This window comes from Sturnira hondurensis, unplaced genomic scaffold (genome assembly GCF_014824575.4).
Source record: "Sturnira hondurensis isolate 20B ecotype Veracruz unplaced genomic scaffold, ASM1482457v3 Scaffold0001872, whole genome shotgun sequence".
NCBI lineage: Eukaryota > Metazoa > Chordata > Mammalia > Chiroptera > Phyllostomidae > Sturnira > Sturnira hondurensis.
Window position 1 is genome coordinate 11,698,651 of NW_028074503.1, and position 26,180 is coordinate 11,724,830.

Below are 26,180 nucleotides of genomic sequence, written 5' to 3' on the forward strand. Positions count from 1 at the left end.
TTTTTTTTTCAGCTGAAAAAACTGAGGCCCAGAGGATTAAATAGGAGGTTTGCCCTTAAATGACACAGCTAAGATACAAGCCAAGGCACAGCTAGCTCCAAAGTCTAAACCATTCATCTTAGAGATGGTCTGACTGTCAAGTCAACCAGCCTGAGTTGTAGACCTCTGGGCACCACTGACGAGCAACCTGGCATTCAATGACATGGCTCTGCTGTAGGCATTAGTGTGCAGGAACACTAAGTTACATGTAGAAGGAGAGTGAGCAACTAGAACATTTCCTGGCTGAATCTGTAAAATCAAACACTCAGAGGGAAAAGGTGGGATTTAAATTAAATCAACTAAGGTAAAAGTTTGTCAAAAATAAACTGAAGGTAATTCCTGGGAGGGGACTATGACTGACTGACTAACCTAACCAGCAGTTTGGTGGAATGGCTTGTTTTGTGAAAACGAAGATAGTCCCACTTGTTAAGCCTCCAAAATAAGCCCAATACTATAGAATGAAAAGTAAAAAAATGTAAAATTGAAGGAAGAGCCTTAACTGTAATCGTCTCGAGACAGTAGCCCACGTCTCTCTTAGAAAGTATTGGTTTTGATATTGTATGACCTTAGGGGTCTCACAGAAGGAAAGAGTCTATGTGCTGTGAAGCATTTGAGAGTCAGGATGGTGTTTGGTACTCCACAAGGTGTATTTCTGTACATTCTGTTCTCCCCTCATAGCCATTCAATTGTTCATTCCTTGGGAATAGTGAATGTCCATCTTTTGAGGTTCTCACTGCACCCATTATATCCCGCTTATTTAGTTGGTGCTGAATAAGTTTTGAATGAATTTTTAATAAGTAACTGAATGGGCGAGTAGTGTGTCTGGATATGCAAGGCATCCTATAGGTTTCAACACAGTAGACCATCACTTGGACACCCATGAATGAAAAACACGCTCTGTTCTTGAGGAAAGGTCATTTTTTGTGAACTGATGTATAGCTCCAAAACCAGTGCAAGAGAGGTGAACAGCAAACAAAACACCTTAGCCAACTAGACAGGGAGAGCTGGTTTTCTTTGATCTCTTTATCCCACCAGAGTTAGACATCTAATTTGTATAGTTTCAGTCACGGGCTTTTAACACTCTTTGTCGTCTCTAGGTGGAGATACCTGTATGTAAGTCCTAACCTATTGAAACTGTTCTGAGTTGAAACAAATGCTGTAAGTCTTTTCTAATTTAAACTGGTAATTCTGAGAGTAATTCAGTCAAAATCAGACATTAGGGTGTAAATCTAAATTTTCATCCTCATTGTCAGATTTCCCCGACACAGCAATTTTTAAACAGTGTGCTGTAGGAATTTTTAAAACTTGGAATACCTGACTATTTAATCAGGGGCACCGACTTTTTTTCCCTTAGGTTGTCAGATAGGAAAAAAAATGGCAACAGCCAACACAATAATAGTTGATTGGTGAGAATGAATCAAAATTATGCCTATTATTTTGTCAAATTGGCAAAAAAATTAATAGATTTTGGTGTGCCACAGAATTTTAGTAATTAGTTCGTGTGTACCATGAGATAAAATGGTTGAAAATCACTGCTCTAACAGGATGTGAAATATTTTTTTAAAGATTTTATTTATTCATCTTTAGAGGTGAAGGGAAGGAGAGAGGGATAGAAATATCAATGTATGGTTGCCTCTCATGAGTCCCCTGCTGGGAACTGGCCTGCAACCCAGGCATGTGCCCTGACTGGGAATCGAACCGCGATCGTGTGGTTTGAAGGCCCACGCTCAACCACTGAGTTACACCAGCCAGGGAAATATTTTTAAATTATCCCTTACTTGCTTCCTTTTGGTCTCTGGCAGTTACTCAGATGGCAGGATATTCATCCCGTTCAAGGTATCAGTTTTTCCTGGGTCTTGGAATCTCAGGTGTGTAGCCCGGCACACGGCGGACTCCAGTGCGTTTCCCTGAGGACCCTCCATGAAGGATGCACTGCAGACCTCCTTGGGTCCCTTCGTGGGCCAGCTTCCCTGGAGAGGGTGGGCAGCCCAACATCCCTCAGTTTTTTCTAATTCTGCACAGTGATCTTGAAGTCCTTAGGAGAAAGAAACCACTCAGCCTATGAACCACTACCTTTGACATAGTTTTGTTTTATTGTTTTTGTTTGATGGTTCTTAATCAGGGTTATTTATGAAAATTATGAGAATATTTCTCTGAGTAGCTCTCTGATTGAATAGACGTGGTACATTGGGCAATTGTGCATGGCTGAAAAAAATGGATCTGTAGAATATTTCTCTGAAGATGTTAGAGTAACACAACTTTGTTAGTCTTCTCCCATTTCTTATTCATTCATGGTAAAAGCCATTTGGTTATGCATACAAACAAATGCTAGCAGTAGCTACAAAAGTTCTTTTAGATCATATGTCTTGAAAATTATTCTAACAGTAAGTATTAGGCTACTAAATAATCAGGGAGTCAGAAACCATATCCAGTGAGATGAAAGTAACAGCCGGATTGAGGTTTGAAGTACACGTTTTTCTTGCCTAATCAGTTGTTTTAATGTCCTGTCTCCTTATCTGAGCAAAGGATGAAACTCATTTAAAAGCTCCCAGTGGAGTTTTCTGAGCTAACCCTGGTCCATTATCATCCATGGTCTTCAGGACACTTAGAGGATGGGTTTTACACATTTAATATTAAATGTGTTTGATGACATTCTCTCTTACCATTTGTTTTGTATTCATTTCTCACATTTTTCTCTAACTAAAATGTACATTCCTTAAATTAGGGGTCTTTTACCTAAATCAGTTTTTAATTATAATTCTCCCTACCTAATCACACAGAAGGAGTTTACAAAGTGCCTGCTAAACAAATCTGAGATGCTAATGGACATCTCTGAGGGGTTTATAATGAATGTCTTTGCTGAGCCCAGCTTCTGGGATTCATTCCAATGTATTTTGTTTGGTTTAATCTTTTCGTAGTGAAGAATTATAACTTCACTGGTTTCATAACATGTTATATACTTTTAAAATAAATCAATGCAGAAAAATGAAATTTGAAAAAGAAGTCTAAATCTATCATCCAAAATATTTTCCCCCACTGTTTTATAAACATTATCTGACATCTCTTAATGTGTAATGATAGCCAGAGATATCATAAAAAATTGTATTATACCATTTAAATTAAAGTATTACATTTAATTAAGCTTAGACTGAATAGTGAAAAAGAACAGAAGTAAAATCAAAACAAAATTACTAAGCATTGCCACAAGATATGTTTATAGCTAAAAGTTCTTTCCAAAGATATGGTATTAAAAATATGAAAAACCAAAATAGGAATGGTTGCCTTTTTAAGCACTCATTTAACTTGGGACAATATATTGTAAAGGGTAGGGAAATAATTACACTTACAGCCCCTCCTAACTCCATGTTTTTGTTAAGTTTTATGATTTTTTAAACATTAAGGTTGTTAACATTTATATTCTATTTTGTAATCAGAATCTCCATAGTTCATTAAACCTAGTACTATATTTTAATGGATTCAGTGTTCCCTGGGGGCCTTTTCACACAGTTTTTTCATTTGTGAGGGCTACATGGGTTCATGTTGTAGGTGATTAGATTTTGACCTCAGATAAATTTTTCCCCTTGGACTTCACTCTTTCAAGGCTTTTCTTCTCCAACCACTTTCTGAACATTCCTTTTTTAAAAAATATATTTTATTGATTATACCATTACAGTTGTTGTTCTATTCCCCCCTTCATTCTCCTCCACCCTGTACACCCCCCCCACCATTCCCCCCCTTTATAATTCCTTTGAAATGATGAAAAATTCTTTTTGTTTTGAAGTCTTTCTGTATTTTCCTCTTGTCATGGAAGGCTCTTGTCTGCTCTGGCACGCGCTCCTTTGCTCTCTGTGAGTGGAATGTCTCTGTGTTTGTGCATTTTACGTGTAAATCCTGTGTGGGTTCCCTTCTGGGAAGTCCGAGTGGTTCAGCCAGCAGACTACCCGCTGATCAACAGGAGCTCCAGAGTTTGTAGTCTTTCCTCAGATTGGTGATCTTCCAACTCCCTTTGTAGAGAAGTTCCCTGACCCTGACTGGACACATCTCCATGATTTTTGTCACGGAATCAGTCCAGTATCATTTTACATAGCATAAAATCTCTGGGGCAATTGGGCAAACTTTGCTTCTCCTTCTTCCTTCTATCAATCTCAACTACTTTACACTTTATAGTGTCCAGTAATTAGACACAAAAATGACTACATCTTTTTCTTCCTCTGAATACTGTAGGGAGGTGAGATACCTACCAGCTTTAACAAGACAATCAGATATAATTGGATTGTTCTTAGTCCAATTAAGAGTGAGTGCATGAGGATAATTAAAAAGCAATTAAACATTCTGTGTGGCAGCAAGTTTAGCAATAATTTCATCTGCTCTGTTTTTGTCCCCAAATTATAAAGCATATTTTTGCTTAAATGAACATCTTTGAAATAGATTTTTCTGTTGGCGTAGCCATAAAAGACTTATGTACCTCTCTGTATCTTCTTTCTATGGTATCTTAACAGCTTGGAACCATACTAAATAGTAACCAGCAACATAAGCCTACTTCTTTCTTACAGTGCTCATAGCCAAGCAAGTTACTTGGCTACATTTTCAACATTCCTGTCTGTAGGCTTTTACCTTTGCCTCTGATGAGAAAAGAAGCTTTTTTCCAAATATTCTCTCCCCGTGGTCTTTTTTTTTAAATTGTGAAGTACTCCAAACATATAGAAAAACACAGATGCTGCTAAAGCAAACATATACATATCTATCACCTTGACTCAACAGATATTAGGAGTTTGCCAGATTTGCTTTACACTTTTAAAAGCCAGGTACAACTTTTGTACTTTTTGTGTTCATAAGTGCGATTGGCCAAGAAAGTTCCCCTTTCATTCTACCTTTGTTGTTATTTTAGAAAATAAGGCTTATATTAACTTCACAAAGTGAATTAAACAGCTTTCTTTCATTACCTATTCACCAGAATATATATATATATACAATGAAGTAATGGGAAAGTTTCTTGGTATAGTGAAATTGATCTTTAGAGCTATTTATAATAAGTGCTTTGTGCATGGGGGGAAGTTACCTATTTAACCATTGTAAAAAGTATTTTACAAATATATTCAGGTTTTCTATTTTAAGTTAAATTTGAAAGTTTGTAAACTTAGAATACTTTATCTGTCTTCAAAGATATTGCCTAAAGTCATAGTAATATATTATGCTTTTTAAAATATATTTTTAATTATAATGATATATGCCTTGTAAATCTATATTAAACTTCAAATTATATACCTTCCTTTTATTTCTGTTCATGTTCATTTATGCCATCTCTCACTAGAGGTATGCCTATTTTGTTAGTCTATAAAAGAAAAACTATTTTGTCCTTTTTTTCTATTTCATGAATGCTGACCATTATTTTTTTACAATCTTCTATTTCTTCTCTCTCAAGTTTGTATTCTCAGTTTCACTTATTAACTTCTTGATTTTACATTTAACCCATGAATTTTCAATATTTTTCCACTCTCTAATATATACAATTTATCTTTAAAACCAGTTGAACTGCATTTTACAAATTACGCATTATCATTCAGAATCCAAATGTTTTGTAATTTTTATTGCATTTTTTTCCCTTTAACTCATGACATACCTAGAAATGCACTTTTGAATCTGAAAATATGTAATGGATGTGGAGGTTTAGACAGTTGCTGTGTTTGTCTTATTGATGCCTGATTATATTTCTTTGTGGAAAGAAAGACAAGGTTTTATATTATTCTTCAGTTATTTGTTGAGATTCACTGGTTAATTTTCTTACTTTATTTTTGTTTGTTTTGTTTCATTTTTTTTTCTGTCCTTGAGTGCCAACAAAAACATTGCTTTCTCTGCAGGGCTCAGTGCAGTGCCTTATGTTAAATTCATTGGTTCAAGATTCATTATTGAATTGTTGAAGTCCTCTGTAATCTTGACTGTTTTTTTGTTTGATATCACAATTTCTGATAAAATATATTAAGGCTCCTCACTGGCATTGTGTAATGTCAATTTATCTTTTTAATTCTTAATTTTAAAATAAGAATGCTAGATTTTGAATGCTAGACTGTTTAAATGGATTCAGGCTTCAGGTTATCGTATTTTCCCAGTGAATTATTTCTTTTGCAATTAAGAAATGCTTTTTTTCATGCCCAGTAAGGTTTTTCACCTTTGATTATCTTGTTGATATTAATATTGTAGTATTGCCTTCTGTGTGCCTTTGAATGTTTGCCTAGTATTTCTTAGTTTATCTCTTCATTTTTATCCATTCCATGTGATTTTTATTTTAAGTATATCTCTTATAAGCATCATATAATTAAATTGTATTACTTTTTAAATAGAATACAGGAACTCATTTAGGTATATTTTGAGTGGAATTTAATTTTTAGGAATGACTTCTCCTTTTATGCCTTTTATACCTTTTATGCCTTGAATGCTTGAGTTTTGCTTTCATTCATTTATTTAGAAACTATGAATCTCTTTCCTACCTTCCTGCCCCTGTCAACTGCTACCTATAGAGTTGTTTAAAAATTTATTTTTATTGTATTTTTTCTGATACCATTTATCACTCTTACACCCCCACCCAACCTCTGCAACCACTACACTGTTGTCCGTGTCCGTGAGTTCTTTCTCCCTCTCTGCTCGATTCTCCACCTCCTGCCCGTAGCTGTCATTTTGCTCTCTAGCTGTGGGTCAGTCTCTGTTTTGCTTGTTAGTTCAGTTTGTTCATTAGAGTTCACATAGGAGTGAAGTCAGATGATATTTGTCTTTCTCTGGCTGCTTTATTTCACTTATCATAATGTTCTCCAGGTCCATCCATGCTGTTGCCAAGGGTAAAATCTTCTTGAGTTTTAACAAAGTAAAGAACTGGCCCATGCCTCTCTTGTTCCCAAACGATGCCAGGGTTTAATGGAATTCTCATTTCAGTTGCACCTTCTCATCTTGCATGCATTCATGGCCTACTGTTTTATTTCCACTTTGTTTTAACTCTCATTAGTTATTAGTAGTGTTTTTCACCATTAAGTTTACTTGGAATTACTCGTGTCTATTAGTCTTTAAGTTACCATTGTTTTTGCTACCCACTCATTCTTTTCTTTGATTTATTTATTTGCTAAGTAAGAACAGTTACTAGTTATTTCAGCAAGATTCTCTAAAAGGAGGAGTTTCCATTTTGGATGCTAAAAATGTTCTTGTATCATTGCCATTTTGAGAGACTTTGTTTTTAATGCGATTCTAGATTGACATTTATTTTCTTGTAGCCCTTTGAAAATATTTCACTGTCGTCTGTTATCTATTGAGGGTAAAGTTGCTGTGTCTTATTGTTATCCCTTTGGAGGTGATCCATTTTTGGTCAAAATTGTCCGAAGATATTCTTTTTATTTTTGGTGTTTTCTGATTTCAACGTATCAAACGGATATCTGTCCTTCTTCAGATGTGGAGAACTGCTCTATGTGAGGACTCTGCGTTTTCTCCGTTGTAGAGAGCTAAGCCATTCGCTCTTCAGATATTGCCTGTCTGACGTTTTCATTCTGAAACTCCTGCAGGTGTGCCTTTGGACCGCTTGTTTCATCCCCTCTATTGCATTCTCGACCCTGGTTTTTTTCACTCATCATTTTATATTCTGTATTCTAGATATTTTCATCAACTCTCTATTTTATCCAATAATACATTCTTCTGCTATGCCCATTGAATATTGTTTTATTTTTAAAAAAACTAATTTTGTTAGAATTTCTGTATGGTTCTCTTTCAAATTTGCCTATTTTTTAAATGACATGCCCTATTTTTCATAATAGTTTTTATTCCTTCTTTTCTAATTATTTAAAACAAAGGCAGTATTTTTTTCTTTCAGAGGACAGAGAGGCAATACTGTGTGTTTGCAGGTCATGAGATTTCTGTCACAGCTGTTCAGCTCTGAATTGTAGTGCAAAGGTAGACCTTGGCAATGTCTTAACAATTGGACTGGAAATAGCTCATAAGCCGTAATTCACTGATCCCTGACTTAAACATACTGTATTAAAATCACATTTAATCATTCTCTTAGCTCAAGCAACTCAGAGTGGTGATTCTTCTGTTTGGTGCATCAGCTGACTGTCCCTAATGGTGGAGTATTTCCTTGTGTGTCCTCATTTCGAATTAGGAACTCTGCACACAGCCTTTTGTTGGGGGCCAGTGTGCCCCGAATTGCAGAGTTACCCTTTGAAGCATACTGGTGTTTCAGACCTTGCAGCTGATGTTTTTATAAAGGATTGCTTTTTAAAAGGTCACCATCAAAATACCATGAATAAAAATCTTCTAAAACAACGCAGGGCTTGGCGTGCAACCTGACCCAGGAACACACATCTGTCGGGGCTACTGTTACCTCCGTTAAAATTAACAGCACATTATTATTCATCCTGTGTATTATGGGATCTACAGGTGTTGTCATTGTTCCTGTGTATGCTCCCAGAGTTTCTGAAAATCTGGTTCATTGGAAGAACATAATTAAAATACTTCTCTATGTAGAACTGGTGCTACTTAGACTTAAAAATATAGACCATACTGGGTGAAGTGTACATTATGAATATTAAAGACAAGTAAGGCAATACAGGAACACAAAGCTTTGGACATTTTCTTCTGCAGTACCGTTTTTAAAAGGAATAGAATTAAATATATTCATGAATATATGTGTTTGCATATATATATATATATATAATATACATTTTCCACATATACATCTATTTGTGTATACATGTGCATGAGTTTTCTAGTCTATAGTAAATTCATGCCTCTTGCTCTTTATCACAGGACACTTGAAATGGACCAAAGCTGAGGACATTGACATAGAAACCCCAGGATCTATTCTTGTCAACACTAACTTGAGGGCATTAATAAATAAACATACGTTTGCTTCCTTACCTCAGCATTTTCAACAATACCTCCTGCTTTTGCTTCCAGAAGTGGATAGGCAGGTAAGTAGAAGTTGAGACATTTGATATTAGTCACTGGTTATATAATTATGAAGTGGCAAGTCTGTTCTAGAAGATGACTGATATGGATGGACCATTTTGTTATCATATAATATATTTATGTAATTTATATACTGATTGCTAATATTGGTATATTCATTTAATCTGCCAGAATAAAACCATTTTTTAAAAAATTATCACTAGTGAGCCAATTCAAAATTTAAAATACAGTGTATTGCTGTCAAGTGAAAACAATAGACCTACCCACATTGGGGAGGAAAAACAATGAAATCAAACATTCCATTATGAAATAAATCTTTGAAGCAGCCGCTCCCTTGCCTGGAGGGAATATTGAAGTGTAGCAATAAAAAGCCAGGGTTTCTAAGAAATTATGTAAATGTTTTCATTCTCAACTCTTCCCAAAAGCATTTAAAATTTACGTTTGCAGTTGCCTTCTGAGAGTCTATCATCATGAATACGATTGCCTATAAATAATCATCTTTTATTTTCTTTTTAGTAGAACTGGAAATGCTGTAAGAGTATTTTTGTATTTTTGAAAAGCCTCTAAAGTAAGGAAATAGAAAGATAAAGCCATAATAGCAGGCATACTCATCTTCTGAAGCGGTTTCCTTAGAAAAGGAAAAAATGCATCACATAAATGTTTATTAGATTTCAAAAAATTATTAAGTGGTAAATAGGAAACATTTCCCTGTGATTCTTATTTCAGTAAATTTTGACACTGTATATAGTTTCCAGCTGATGGACATAGTGTGTGTGTGTTTATCAATTTGTATCTCAAAATGAATTCGTATTTCAAAGTGATAGATACATCCATAAGTTGAAACGAGCAAGATTGATTCAATATTTCCACATTACTTTGAACAATTTTTTGAGCTTTTTATTTGATTTTGTTTTCTACTAACTTACCTCCTTTCATACAAACTTAAAATTTGTTAAGCTATAGTTTTCTATCACTCTTATATATTTCTTTGGTAGAGATTATTGTTTATATTTGTAAAAATAATATTTTCATTTCAGATATATTTTTGTTTGGAAATTTGCCTTAGGTTTAAAAAATTGTTTAATGTTGACTATGAGTATGATGTTTAGGTGCCTTTGAATAGTGGGAAGACAGTAATCAGTCATTATATACATTCTAGTTAGATATATAAGCTGTATTTATAAATAATCAAAATATGATGTAGAAACAGGTAATATTAAGGGGGAAAGGACAGAGTGTACCGAGCTTTTATATGCAAAAGGGGAAATCAGAGACAAATATAAGATTGGGCCTTGAAATACAAGCAAAATTTGAAAAACAATGATGGAAATATACCAAGTGAAAGTTTCAAAGGTACAAAATCAAGAGCTAATTTTATGGAAGTATGGATTTTAGTTAGAACGGTGCAAATGAATGTGAGGAGACCAAATGGAAGCTGATTTTGGAAGATTCTTGCCGAGGAGGCCAGAGTCCTGAACAAGGTTCTCCCTGTGTTTGCAGTGAGTGCAAAGCCTTTGAGGGCTTGTGAGCAGAGCTGTAATATATGGTATCATTGCTTTTTAAGAAAATTATTCTGGCAGTACGAAAAAGGAATGTTAGAGATGGGTAGCAAGAAAGTGGAAAGGGTGGTTAGGAAGCAATTTTAGTTGTTCCAAAGAGACAAAATGAGGGCTTGAATTTGGAAAATAACATGGAAATTAATGAGGAGAAGGATAATGCCAGCATTATCTTCACCATCATCATCCAGCAGGAGCAGTTTTGCATTTTGTCCAATCACAGCTGAAGTAACATAGAGGAGGAAGCTGCTGACGCCTCTTGGGTTTCAGGCTTGTGTGACTCAGAATTACGTTCAGGAATTAAGAAAAACTTTTATTTTTTTGTGGTGGTAGAAACTGATATTTTAGTTACATCCTCTTTTCTCCACTTCAGTATCCATGTGGTTTATCTTGTTTGCAATTCTATCTCCAGCTTCTGGAATAAGATTTGGCATATACAGGATACTTAATACATCTTTTTGGAATGAAGAAATGACAAATTGTGCTAGGTTGAGCCAAATATTTCAGTGACCCAAGAGGCCAGCCTAAGCCAAATATTTGATTCAACCTGTAGCAGTTTTTGTTACTCAGTTTTTTTCTAGTCACTGTGAGAAGTATAAATGAGTAAGGCACAGTACCTGTCCACAGACAACAGTTCACCAGAAAATTGTTTATTCAAAAAATATTTATTGAGCATGTATTATGTGCTAAACACACTTTGCTGAATATAGAGATAGAAGAATGACTCTGACAGAGGAGAAAGCAACCTCATGCTAAAATGCTGTACCATATACACTTTTCTTATTACTGCAAAAGAAGTCTAATCACTGGGTGGATCTATACTAAATTTAGTATAAGACTAGTCAAAGTAGTGAAAATGTCAAAGTGGAAGAATAAATAACATCCTCTGAATAAAGAACATTAGTCTGGAAGTGGTATTGGAGAAGATTTCATGGTGGAAAGGATACCTGAACCTTGAAGTGGGTATTTCATAAATAGAATCAAGGGACAGTGGATTTCCCCAAGGGAGAGCATTTCATTACGAAGGCTTGCTGCTTGTATGTACCAGATGATCTAGTAGTTCAGTGTGTCTGAGCCAGGGAAGGGAGGTAGGATGCTTGCTGAGGGGTAGTGTGATTGACAGTCCTGGTAGCCTGGCTGCAGACAGAGCTTTGTGAACTTTTTTTTGAAAGGAATGGGTCCCATCAGAGATTTTTCAAGTGAGAAATGGAATGCATGGGATAAGTTATACAAATATTTTAGTGCCTGGACACAAGGGAGGACATAAAGATCCAAAGGATAAATAAAATACAGTCTTTTTTTTTTTCTTTCTCTCTCTCTCTTAAGGACCAGTAGCCCTGTGAAGGATGGAATGAACAGGCAGAAAATTAAGACAGGGAGACTCCTTAAGAGACGTTTGTTGGTAGTTGTGAGATCTGAGATAAGGGTTTGACCTTGGACTTTTGCCTTGGAAATGAAAAGACAGGACTGACTTCCAGGCATGTTGTCAACCCAGATGAGTAGGAATAAATGACAGATTGCCAGTGAGGTGGGGTTTTAAAAGGTCTAGAATGCAACTGGAGATTTTATCTAGGGCAATTGGGAGGGCAGAAAGGCTCCGTGATGCTGCATGTGTGGTCAGCATTGGACACCGAGAAGTTCAGAGATCTTTCTGTCTCTCGTCACGAGGTAACCCCCCTCTCCTACCAGAACTGCGAATGTTTCAGTTTAGCTTATAGATATCCAGATGGGAATGAGCATCACTATATTCTGGGCCAGAATCAGTAGGAAAGGCATGGAAATGCGAGTCTGATTACATAGATTTATTTGAGCTGGTGGAAGGTAGTATAATTTTGTGACATACCTAAGAATTTCACTTGTATGAAAGCTGCCTTCACATATTTTTACAAAATTTGAAATTTGCAGCTTTCTTGTTTCCTTCCTGTGAGTACTCCAGATCTGGAGTAGTCAGGTCTGGAGTGCTACAGGGCCTCTGACTCTGGACCATGTGAAGAAGGGTTCATTGAGTTACAACAGCTTTAAATTATGACAAGCTAGGTTTCCCATTTATCTTGCCAATGCCACCTGTCATTAAAGTAGCCAGTCTGGTATTTTGTTTTCCTTATATTTGTACTTTTCTTTCTTTTTCAGAAGGTCTATTCATCTTGGGTCACATTTTTTTATCGACTGTGAGTTGTTTTATAACATTGTCACATCTAGTTTTTGATTTAATTTTACTGTCCACACATCATGCCATAAGAAACAGAAAATCACACTCAGACTGACTTAAATATAAAGAGGATTTATTAGCTCAGGTGATTAGGAGAGAGAGGTTAGAGTGGGCTTCTGGTTGTTGGTCCTGGTTTCAGTTGTTATTAAGGACCCATTTAATTATTATCTAATGAATTAATTTAAAAATCTTCTCCCTTATTGTTGGCACTGTTCTAAACCTGAATCCTCATGTGATAGGATGGCTACCTGAATTTAAAAAGTCGGTACTTGTCTCTTGGCTCATATTCATGAAGACAATACTTCTGTTTTAGTATTTCAGAGAAAAGACCTAAAACTCACACTAAGGGTACTAGTTAGATCACATGATCACCTCTTAAACAATGCCATTAACCATGGAAATGGATTGTGCAAATTGGTTTCAAGCAACCAGGCCTACTCTTGAACCCTAGGAGTGAAATGGTTCACTGTGGAAGAGGTCAGGGGTACTTCGGAAATCTGCTGTTTAGGAAGTGCTGTTCTAAGGATTGGTCATGGGGGTGGGATGGAGGGAAGCCTGGCAGTCAATTAACAGGGCCCACTGCAGGGGCAGAGGTAGGTATGGAGTTTAGTTTCAACCTTTTTGGTTGATGTGCTTCTACTCTATGAAATGTCCAGAAATGGTTGTATGTTCAGGTTTTGGGACCGTACAAAATGGAATTACTGACTGCCTTGACCGGTGTGGCTCAGTTGATTGGGTATTACCCTGCAAAGTGAAAGGTTACCAGCTGATTACCAGTCAGAGCACATGCCTGGGTGTGGGCCTGGGCCTGGTTGTGGCACGTGCGACAGGCAGCCAATCAGTGTTTCCTTCGCACATCGCTGTTTCTTTTCCTCTTTTTCCCCTTCCCCTGTCTATAAAAATAAATTAGTGAATAAGTTCTTAAAATGGAGTTAGTGGTAAAATCTACATGGAATCTAGGTGAGCTATGGGATTTGAGGAGACTGAGAGATATCACAGACATCCCAGAGGAATACCTGTATTTGTGAGAGAGTGTGGGTAAGAAGGGTACGGGAAGGAGCCAGAGAATAGACAGAAAACACAGATCCGGGAGAGATGCTCAGGGCGGATGTCACACGCCAGCAGCAGTGCCAATGGACATCGAGGTCATTGAGCAGCAAGATGGATGTGTTTCCTCTGTCCCTCTAGGTCCGCCCTTCATCTCTCTTCTCTCTGCGTAGCTCTGGGAGGCTAACTCATACAGGTGATTGCGTCAGGAGGACTTACGCCTTCTGTTTTGTTTTTTTTTTAATTTTGAAATAATCATAAACCTGTAGGGAATTTAAAGATATAGACAATAAGTTTCCAGCCTGGTGATCCATCCTGTTCCCCTTCCCAGTATATTTGGTTAGCCAAAAAGTTCATTTTGTTTTTTTCCATAAAATGGCTCAAGTAGCACTTAGTTGTCTTTAACCTCATTCAAAACAATTTTATTGGATTGTATTGTGACCTGTCATATCAGCATGCATTTAAAAAAACCTTAACAAAATTGGTGAATTTTTGCCATTTTAATATTGAAGATGGAAGAAAATAACATTTATGACATATTATGACATATTCTTTATTATTTTAAGAAATGTAAAAACAACTGAAATGCCAAAAAAAATATTTGTGCAGTGTATGGAGAAGGTGCTATGACTGATCAAATGTCTCAGAAGTGGTTTGTGAATTTTTGCACTGGAGATTTCTTGCTGGACAATGCTCTGCAGTCAGGTAGACCAGTTGAAGTTGATAGCGATCAAATTGAGACATTAATTGAGAACAATCAACATTATACTATGCAGGAGATAGCTGACATACACAAAATAGCCAAATCAATACAGGTATTGGTGAAAATGGAAAATGTGTCTTTTATTTTGTGGAAAAAAACATAAACAGGCTCTTTGACTAACCCAATATTATGCCTTTAAGGTTGTGTTTTCTACAAACAAGGACATTTTCTCATATATGGACAACCTAAGCAAGCAAGATCAGAAAATTAACAATGATCATTGTTACCATGTGATTCTTAGATTGTATTTGAGATTAGCCAGTTGTCCCAATAATATCACTTTTCACAACAAGATCCAGTTCAGAATCTGTTATTGCATTTAGTTGTCATGTCTCTTTATCTCATTGATTCTGGAGTAGCTCTTCAGCTGTCCCTGGACTTTTATGGTTTTGACACTTATGGAGTGTGTGTGATTAAATTCAGATGATGTGTTTTGGGGAAGAACATGATAAATGATGCTGCATTCTTCTCCTTGCAACTATTAGGTGGCATGCAATTTTGATTTGTTGTAATAATGACGTTCACTTGACCATTTGATTGAGATGCATCTACCACGCTTCTCCAGTGTAAATTTACTTCTTCTGTATGTAATTAAATCATATTTAACGAGGAGGATCTTTCAAACTGTGTAAATATACTATTTTTCTTTAGACTCTCAACTTACTCATTTGTTCATATCTGTGTGGTTTTGCTGTTTCCAATTTTCTCAAAAAGATTATGCTTGATTGTCATGCATTTGGTCGCTGAGAGCCTGTTCAGGTCATTCCGATGTCTCTGACACTATTCTTTGAATACTGCATTACTTTGAAGCACATCAGAGTGTTCTAGTCTCATCTTATATTTTCTTTGCTGCAGCCCTGGAATGTACACTTTGTTCAGTAAGCCATGGTTCCCTTTAGTGGAGGATGGTATTTAGAGATCAAGATCTTGCAAAACTTGTGCTCTTTGCTGATAAGGTGTTGCTGCTCCCAGATGCAGGACAGAGCAATGAAATATATGAATATATTTCTAAGCAGAGCTAGAAAATGTGCATGGAATATAAACACAGAGAACACATCTGTGAGTGTACATGTATGTATATATGAACACCTTTTTTACTTCTGTCTTGAAGACAAGGAGTGCCTTATAGAAAAAAGAGTATGAGCCCACTCATACTCTTTTAAACATATATAAACAATATATGAACATGGCACAATTTATGTCTCTACTTATTTATATATGTATTTTCTGTATCTTATAAACCATGAATTCACACTAAAACCTCTCATCGTAATCTAATACCCATGGTTCAGTCCAGTTTTCCCCCTTTCCATATCTGTCTTATACTGACAGTGAGAAATCCTTAGTACGCTTAAATATTTGATAAATCCCCTTGTAGCGAGCCAGTCTTCACCTTGACTACCACGCCCCCCTCATGTGGATGGTCTCTTTTCTGCACTCAGGGTCCGACTCCCTGATAGGCCGCTTTCCCACCCGTCCGGACTGGGGATTGGGCAGCCTCCCTTTCCTGCTTGACTCCTGACATTCACATCAGGCCACTCCACATGCAGGTGCCAGCCTCACCAGGCTCTGCCTCTACAACCACTTCCAGGCCTCCCTTCCATATGGCTGTCTGCCTCACCCCACTAGGTCCTGTGATCGTACTCTGGGCCAATGTAGGTACTCTGTAGCCTACATTGCTTTAAACTTAAGGCCTGGATTGTTCAAGATAGAAAAGAGAAAGAGAAGGCCCTCTGGGTTCTAACTGGGTTCAATTTGGGGGGAGTCCCAATAGAAGGATGGGTAGAAGAGGAAGAGAAAGATTGAAACCCTCACTTGCCTTGTGTGGTCAGCATCCATTGACTAGCTCCTATCAGAAGGTCTTGTCCATACAGCCCTCACTACGTTCTGATAAGCTATTGCTCCCTTGCCTTTCAGGTCAAATACTACCCCTCATTATTAGCTCTAGTTACTGCAATATCCTGTGTGGATTTGCTGCACACTGACCATGCATTTGTAAATAGTTGCACTAATTTACTCTCCTCAAATAATCCTAACTTGAGTGAGCCCTCTGCCTGCTAGGACTCCCAGGTAAATGACAGACCTCTGAGGAAGTCACCGTTCCTACCCTGAGAAGGAAATGATTCTAAACGAGATAGAGATGTGAAATCCTATAGTTACAGAATGTGTCATGTGGTAGTACAATATATGCATTGTTTTATGGGAACATGGAGGGGATAATTATATTGTCTGTGGGAGTTAGTGAAGGCTTCACAGAGAAGGTGTCCTATGAATTGGGTCTGGGAAGATGCAGTAAGTTTACAAGGTTAAGAAGTGTAGCAGGATGATATCCTAGCAAAGGGAAGAACATGGGCCACTTACAATGCTAGGTCTTCTAAATAGGTTATCACTAATCCTTAGTACAACTTTCCAAAGGGTCTGTATTATTGAGCCAACTTTATACACGTAGAAACTGAGGATCAGGGAGAAACTAGGACTTACCCATCTCCCTCCAAGTAAAATTGTGGGATCCAGAATTTGAACATAGGTTTTGTCTGCCTCCAAGTCATGCACTTTCCCCTAGGTGATGCTAATTGCCCACAGGATACAGGCAGAGAAATATATGCTGCCTATCAGCATAGTTAAGATAGCTGGGTATGTTGAGGCTAGAAAGGCAGGTTGGAGCAAGCCTTTAAAAAAGGCCTCACAGGTCAGCAAGTAATGTAGAATGGACTGAAAATTTACATTTGGAGCATAACATTCTCATATTTATGCTTTAGAAATGGGGCTCTATTGGAGGAATGAAACCTGGACCACAGCAGGGAGATTCCCCACTTTCCACCTTGCTGTGGTTTTAGCCACACTATCTTCCTCCCTGTCCCTCAAATCTAATTCTCTCTTAGCCTCTGTGCTCGCTATCAGCTCTGCGGGGAGTGCTTTTCCAGTATCTTTGACAAGGCCAGCTTGTTCCCACCCACCGAATTAGCCTCAGTGGCATCTCCTCCCAGAGACTTTTCTTGCCTCCCCTCCCATCAGACATACATACCCTCTGTAGTTGTTTTCTGCCTCATTGTTCTGTTTATTTCTTTCCCTGTACTTTTATCATGGAGTCATTACTCTTTCCTCCGGAGAATAAATGCTCCAGGACAGTGGATTTGTTTCTTCTGTTCACTGTGCCTGGTAGATAGTAAACACTCCGTACATGTTTTCCGATTGAACGGATGACGAATGTAGTTGGGAATATGTCTGGTAATTGTAACTTTAGCCAAAGCCATTGTAGAATGAAAACAAAAGGCCTAATTTATGCGACATTGTATTAGTTCACTAGGGGTGCCGTAACAAAATACAGATGGGTGGCCCGACAACAGAAATTTATTTTCTCAACATTCTGGAAGCTGCAGATCCAAATCAGCACGCTGGGATGCTTGGGCGTTCCTGAGATCTCACTCCTTTTTCTCACTGGGCCCTCACTTGGCCTTTTTTATTTTGCACGGCCATGTCCCTCGTATCCCTTCCTCTTTTTATAACGACACCAGTCATACTGGATGAGGGCCTCGCCCATGTGGCCTCCTCTATGTTTAATTACCTCTTCAAAGTCCCTGTCTCCTCCAAACATGATGGGAGTGACGGTTTTAACATATGATTTGGGGGGTACTCAGTTCAAGACTTTGTAATTGAGTTTGGGGGAGAAGGAGGACCTGAATACATATTTTAAGTGCTCATTGTGCATATTTTAAGTGCTCATTGTGCATTTGAGAATAGCAGAAGATTGGTCCTTTTTAAAGCTAGGGAGGACTTAAACATTTTTTGTCTTAAAAATTGAGGCAGTTGCAGGGAGAAATTAAAGATGATAGAGAGAGGATTTGACTTATGGACAAGAGTTTTAGAATAGATTAGAAGGAATGGGGACTGGAGAAGGTGGTGTAGCGAGGGGTGGGGGGTGCTGATTTCTGAGATCAGAGAGCAGAGAATCACAGAGAAACAAGTGAAGAAATAACTAAATATGAAGAGAACCGTGGAAAGGGAGGGATTTCAGCTGAGTTGTGGTGTCTTTGATCAGAGACTAGAGGACTAGGGTTTTCAGGAGACTAAAAGGGCTTTGGAAAACAGCTCGATCAGTTGTTGTATGGATTTATGCCCGGGAAAAAGTTGTTGCTGAACACCATTGAGACCCCATTTGATGTTAGGTGAGAGTAAACACAGTTCTGTGTTCTTCACTCCAGCAGTGCTAAATATTTCTGCATTTACCTTGGTAGTAGATGTGCCAGGGTTAGGTTTTACAAGGGAGGTTTACAGAGGCTGAAATTGAAAGAGCTGAGAGAATTCAGAGGACTTGTGAAATGCTTGTAGAAGTGGTTGATTGTAGTGTTACAGCTGGATAAGGAGGAAAAGTAAGGTCAGAGGGGCTGAGCTGAGTGGAGGTCTCACGGAGAAGAAAATGTGGGTTTAAAGGAAGAAATACATGTTGTTGAATGGTGTTCTAGAGTCTCGGAATATCAGGTTCAGGTAAACACATGAATCAAAAGTCCTCTCCTTAGCCACGGCATTTAGGTTCAGAGGTCAAAAACAAAGAAAGCAAGGGGTCAGAGCAGCCTCGGTCACCGTGCTAGTGTGCAGGTAGAACTACAGCTAGCTCTTCATTCAGTGCCGACGTAGGAAAACTTTTTAAATAAATTCAGTGCTTGGGTTTGTAGCCACACACGTCTTTGTGCACAGCTCTCTACAAGATATGCTTGGAGAATTTTTAGAACCTCCTTGATTATACATAGCAGACCCTTCTTTCTCCAGGGATTCGTATTTTATTAACTGTCTACATAGAACAATTTTCTGACCTTTTAGAAATATATGGCAGCTGCTGGAGTAAGTTTCAACTGAAGTGGAGTCCTGTTTAGGTTTTTATTACACTCTCAAAGGGAACATCACTGATGAATATGTTGTTGTCATTTCTGTCATCTGTATCATTTCTAAGTGATGTTCATTTCTGCCTCCATATGGTGGGAGTGGGGCTATCAGGGTTGTCTCTCCAAATGCATACAGGACCATTCCCCAACTGCTTCTGAATACATTACGCCTATTATTACTTTTTGTCCAAATGGTAATTGCAGCATTCCAGTTCTGTTCTTACTGATCTCCCAATTTTGTTACGCATTCATATCTGCGTGGCTCTGGTCCGTTAAATGATTAGCCACTGAAGGATATGTACTGTGTAGGCTCTTTAAAATCCTATCTAGCTCTGTGCTCTTCAGGTTTTTGCACTCACTGGCAATAATGCACATAATTTTTACTGTGAAGAATATCATTAAATTAAAATGGAACATTTACACAGTCCCTTTTGCAGAGAATTTTGGACTAGGAAAATGAATGTGTGTGTCAGACATTTTACAGCACATGAGAGTGTGATTTATTGATATCTGATGGCTCTGTTGGCATCAGTGTATATATTTAAAGAAGTCACGCAGCCTTTATAAATGCAAATGGGAAATGGCTTTCCATCTTTTTCCTCGATGGAAATAGCTCATACATTTGCAATAACTCAGATTCTTCTTAGAGATTGCTCTATGTACTGTATATATTGATTTAAAAATTATACAGTTATTTTATTCTCCAAATAGTGTATGTAATGAAATGTCAATATACCTAACAGATTATAAAAATTCAAAAGTATTAAAGATATGGAAAGATACTAGTATCTTAAGCCTTTAAGTAAAAGTAAGTGTGTACTTGAGATGTAATTATTTTAATGGAACTGACACTGATTTTTTTCCTTCTTCTGAAAGCATATCTTAAAGTACTTAGGAAATCCAATATTGCTTCTAGCCCAAGTCACTTACTGGTGATAGTAAATCATACAGGGCCAAAGATACCCTCTTCGACCATGCCTGGAGATTTTTATTCTTGCCATTTGAGGTTTATGCTTAAGAAGGGAAGTGGTTTCATTTGAATCGCATGTATTTCTTACCTAACTGGATGCTTAACACCAAATCCTGTTTATCAGTATGCACTTTAATGTATGTCAAATAATGTGTCAGCTGGATTGAATTACAGATAAACAAGTCATTAATTGTGTGTACTAGGCAGTCCAACAATCAGAGCTGATTTCAGTCCTATGCCCGGGGCAGTTAACTGAGGAGCTCACACTCATTTAGGCCTGAAAACACCCCATTCTGTGAATGAAACCACTTCCTCCTCTTTTAAATTGGACACCTGAGAGGGTGTGTGTGAGGGGACATGTTTGATCAGCTGCAACCACTCCCGTACTGAATTATCAAATATTTAATTTGTCACTTAGTAGTTACGTAATTGCCTTTGTTGTAGTCTGTGTGAATCATTTAATAACATGTATATGTCAACCATCAGTTTATGTAGGAATGAAGAACAAGGGGTGTTAACCTTGCTTTATCATACAAACGCCTGGAATTTGAGAAAGGGAGTCACGCATGTGGCAGATTGCACAGCAGTGCCTGTCATTTTAATAAAGGACATTCTAGTGCCAGAGTCAGCACAGACCATGAACAGGTGTCACACAGTGACTCACCCCTAAATTAGGCTCAAGGGTAAGAAAGAAGAAAACTGATTTCCTTATTAAATCACCGTTAGAACTAGAAGTTATTAAACACTATTCAAAAATAGTTGCCTGAGAAAATACTTCGATTCCATTTGTACCATTTATTAAAGATCATTGTAAAGAAGTAAAGAGTCAGTTATAAGCATAAAGTGAACACTGTAGAGATATTTGAACCTCTGGATTATTGTGGCAGTTTAAAAGTATGCATATTTAATTCCCTTTCTTAATTTTCATTAAAATGACATTGGCTTTTCCCCATGATTGTATTTCTTTATTAGTCCTGGAACCTAAGGGAAGATGCCTAATACTGTGAGGAATTTCTGCAGGAGATAATCAAGGTGAGACTAGACTGAGCTAAGAGATTACTAAAATGAAAGCGAGTGCCTGGAAAGGCTGGAAAATTCTTTGTGGGCTTTGACCGAAAGAGACTGCAGACTTGCCCTACACAAGACCAGCTCTGAGTGGTCAGGGCCAGAGGCCAGGGTGAAGCCCTCAGCAGGAGCAAATCTCTGTCCTGCTCTTGGTCTCTGGAAGTGTTCTCCAGGATTTAGTCTCTGAGCAGAAGGATGCCGCTGCAGAAAACGTTCTAGCCTTTTTTTAAAAAGATTTTATTTATTTATTTATTATTAGAGAGAGGGAAAGGGAAGGAGAAAGAGAGGTAGAGAAACATCAATGTGCGGTTGCCTCTCACGTCCCCCCCCCCCCCCGCAGACTGGGGACCTGGCCTGCAACCCAGACATGTGCCCTGACTGGGAATTGAACTGGCAACCCGTTGGTTCGCAGCCCGCACTCAATCTACTGAACTACACCAGCCAGGGCTTAACGTTCTAGCCTTTATTTGCTAGTGGGGTTACCTTCTGTCCTGTGTCCAGAGGCTAGCTGTTTTAATAGCTAAAGGGAGGCCTAACCTCACTGATATTTCCTTAAATATATGGCTACGATGTTCTTTATTGAAGAAAGCATCCCTGCTCCTTACAAGTGCCAAACCTGTACCTGGGAAGAAGCATCAGTGGGACAAACACTTTTTCCTGATCCCTTTTCAGAGCCTGGACATTTTATGTACGGTCTGGGAGTTTCTAACAGAAACCGTCTCGGTGTCTAATACAAATCCAGCACCTACTGACCTCTCGCAGGATAAAGAGGTCGAGCAATAATGAGAGATAGGAAAGATCGGGCAGTTGAAAAAGGAGACCCTCTGTGACAGTTCGAAGAATAAGACTCTCTGTGTGTGACTGCAATAGGATAAAAGTGATTTCAACAATCTCTATTAATAAACTAAAGGTGATTCAAAAGAACTGTCATTTTTTAAAAAATGTATTATTTTTCACAAACTTACTATTTTTAAAAATATACTTTTGATTTTATTCATTGAAGTTTTATGGTGGCCTATGCAGTGTTCTAGATGCTGGGGATGCTGTGTTCCATGAGACAGTCATGCATCTGCCTTCATCCAGCTTACTGTCCAGCAGGAGAAATGGTATCGGAAGTAGTGCATGCGTGTGAAGCTCCCAGGGAGCATAACATTGAGGGTGAGAGAGAGAGAGCCTGTGAGTGGGCATGTGAGCAGCTTGATGTAGTCAGGTTACTTGGAAACAACCCGATACTTCAGAATCCTAAGATACCTTTGGCAGAACCAGAGCAGTGCTCAGTCTGGGGCAAATTCTTCTGCCGAACTGCGGTCCGACCAATGGGAACAGACAGGGCACTATGGCCTCTATTCATTTCAGGAGTTCTTACCAGCCTTCAGTGTTTCCCCATGTTTATGCGCTGCTCAGCTCTCTGCTGAAGAATTCCAGAATTTTCTGTCTGTGAATCTCTGGTTCTCTGATTTTCTTTCTGCTTTGATGCCCTCAGACTCTCAGCTTAAGTATCTTGTTCGCCCAGTGATGGATGCTGGTGCTATTTACTGAGGAAGGGCAAGCTGGAAGAAGAACCTGTTTCGTCTTTGGACGTGTTGCATCTGAGAGGCATTTGAGAAATCTGTACGGAGATTTTGAATAAGAAGCTGGCCAGATAGACCTGAAGGTTAAACTAGACTTCTAAGCTGGAGTTACTGTATTTTGCCATGTATAATGCACACTTTTTTTGCCCAGATTTTTTAGGGACAAATAAGGATATGTATGTATTATATGTGGGTAGCACTAATTCCATATCTATATAAATGCTTTTGATTCTTTTATTTATGCTTATGCCCTTAAAAGCATAACTCTAGAGAGCAATAACAATACCCATATGCGAAATAATACTCGGGAATACAATAATTGGTATTGTTTCTAAATATAACTGAAAATTTACTTAAAAATTAATTAAAGATTTAACTTCAGATTTTTTTCCTGCAAGTATTTTTTTGGGGTGAAAAACTTGGGTGGCTAAATACCGTAATTTAAAAAATTGGGAACCATTAACAAATACATGTTAATTAAAACCAGGGATATAAATGATATTCATTATAGAGTAGAATAAAAAGAGTGATGTGGACCCCGGCTCGTGGGGTCCACCACATTGTGTTTGAGGGAGAGACATTCACATGGACTACCGAGTCCTGTGGAGGAAAAGGGGAAGCATGGCTTTTCTTTCAAGGGAAGCAAAAGCCGCGGCCTTTGATAGGCCTTGATAGGCCTTCATTTCTTTTCTCAGCACATTACATGATGGTTCTCATTTACGATGCACAGGTTGGCTTTAGGTGGTTACATTTTACAGAAAACGAAGGAGCCAATGCTGCTAATCACATCACAGAAGAAGGATATTTGCAAATGAAAAGGGAAAACGGGTTGAACCTGTTACACTCCATACTGGGGAGTTTTAGCATGGATTTTAGGAAGTTACAGTAAGCACTTGGTGTCTCAATTCAGGGTGAGGGAATTTTAGCAAAAGCAAGTCTCAAAGCAGCCTAGGTAACAATGCAGGCCTGTTTCCCCATGGGAGAACCTATCCATGGGTGTGGGTCCTGTCTGGGCTCACACCACACAGAATGGTCTCCTGCAGAAGAGGGCCCAAGACAAAGGCTTGAGACTTCCAAATCTTCGTGGCCAAATGAAAGAGATTGAACCTGCAAAGGAGACTGAAAAGTAATTAGTCAGTTAAATGAGGTAGAAGAATCAAAAGTGTGTATCACTGAAGTCAAAGGAGTAGATATATAAGGAGTGGCTTTGAAACAGAATGGAAGGAGAGAATTTAGGTAGAACTCTTCATCTTCCCCTACATGTAAAAAGGAACAGAAATTGAGCAGTACACAATCTCGTGAATTTCTCATTGAGTACATTGAGGCCATTGCTCTTTTAAAAATTGCTGCTGCAATGGGGTCTTGTTCCCATTACCATAGCTGTTGTGTATCCATAGGTACCAAAGCTGTTTCTTCTTAGCAATCGTACTCAAGTTTTGATAATTTTCCATTGTTTTTTATTATCTGCTCTTGAGTTTCCCAGATAATCATATTACTTACCAAGAATGATCATTTTATCCTCTCCTTTGTAGTTGGTATAATTTTTAGAACCATTTGTTTGGCAGGGAAGAAAGGCAGATTATATTAGAATGAGGGTTGCGTGAAGAGGAAAGGAAGTAGAGAATATAAACATGCCTGTTAAGAAATTTGGTTTTGAAATGGAAGAGTCATAGGGTTACTGGGACAACATAATTTAAGGAGAAAGGTGGAATTTTGTTTATTTGTTTGTTTGATGTATTTTTTCTACCTGGGAGAGGATTTAATATGTTTAGTTATCAAAGGGGTAGAGGTCCCTTTCAGAGGGAGCAGTTAAATAATCAAGATAAAAATGGAAGTTGTAACAGTCCCTGAAAAGGCAGGGTGGGGAAGGCAGTTACCAAAGTACTGGTGAGGGATTTTTCCTTAGAAAGGAAAATGGGCGGCAGGGGGTGGGAAGAGGGAGACGAAGATGGGTGTGAAGTTTGCTACTAGAAAGTCGAGGGGTTTCCTATCTGATCACCATAGTTCTCTCTCCCTCAGAGAATTAGACATCAGAATTGTGGATGGGTAGTGATGGGTAGAGTGAGGGTAGGGAAGAATGGAGAAAGCTTGAGAATGGAGATTGAAATAGTCACTAAAGAGTGAGCAAGTGAGTTCACTGAAAGCAGCACTAGGCTAGCGGGAGACTGATAGTTAACATTTGAAGACTTAATTATCAAACCTATTTGCTTAAAAGAGTGAATTTTCCAAAGTACTGAATGGTGAGGTCCACCACAGATTGAGCTTTTGTCATATGTGTATATTTGTCATATATGTGAGAAGGACTAGAATCTTAGGAACATCACAGACCAGAGAATTTAAATTTGAAAAGGAAGGAAATGATGCAAGGAAAGGAAAGCTGGACCAGGTGGAAGGAGAGGGATGAGTGGCCAGGAGAAGGTCAAGAGCCATCACAGCAGGAGTGTGTGAACCAGCCAGCTGGGAGGAGGGAGGTGGGTCGGCATCGTAGATAATAGAGGGTTATAGGGATTGAGCAGTTTGGGATTTTCACCATTTTTTCTCCCAAACATCTATAGAGTTTTGTCTTTTTTTAGTTATTAGTAGCACTAGATAAAATTTGGCTTTTCCCTTATGATTTGGAGCTTTGTATCCAGCTTAAGGCTATATTCCCCACGTAAGTTTATACAAGTACCCTTTAAAGCAGTCTAATAATTTTAAAATATTTAAATTACTTTCATTTAGGTTTTTTTGATGTGTGTGTCCTGCAATTTTGTTGTTTTTTTTTCTTTTTTAAGACTTTGTCTATTATGTACCCTGATTCTCTATGAATTTTAGGACCAGCCTGTCAATTTCTGTAAAGAAGCATACTGGACTTTTGATAGAAATTGTCTTAAATCTGTAGGTTTCTTTGGAGAGCATTGTTGTCACCTTAATGACATGCAGTCCTTTGATCCATCAACCTGGATGTCTCTTTATTTGTTCAGATTTTAATTTCTCTCAACAAGGTTTTTTTAGTTTTCAGAGTGTATGACTTACATTTCTTTTGTGAAATTTATTCCCTGTTATTTTATTATTTTTAATGTTATTGTAAGTGAATTTTTCTTTATTTCATTTTTGGATTGGTAAGCAATCAGGTGTTAATGTTATTGTAGTTCCCT

The 26,180-nt window shown here is 38.0% G+C and overlaps 1 protein-coding gene across 2 annotated transcripts in view; it reads left to right on the forward strand.

The window, feature by feature from the left end:
- The window catches only part of ASXL3 (ASXL transcriptional regulator 3), a 172,897-nt gene that overhangs the window by 100,937 nt on the left and 45,780 nt on the right, over positions 1 to 26,180 (forward strand). For both annotated transcript variants that reach the window (XM_037032620.1, XM_037032627.1), the window contains one exon: positions 8,821 to 8,984. In XM_037032620.1, the coding sequence (XP_036888515.1) occupies positions 8,821 to 8,984 (164 nt within the window). The remainder of the gene's footprint in view (positions 1 to 8,820; positions 8,985 to 26,180) is intronic.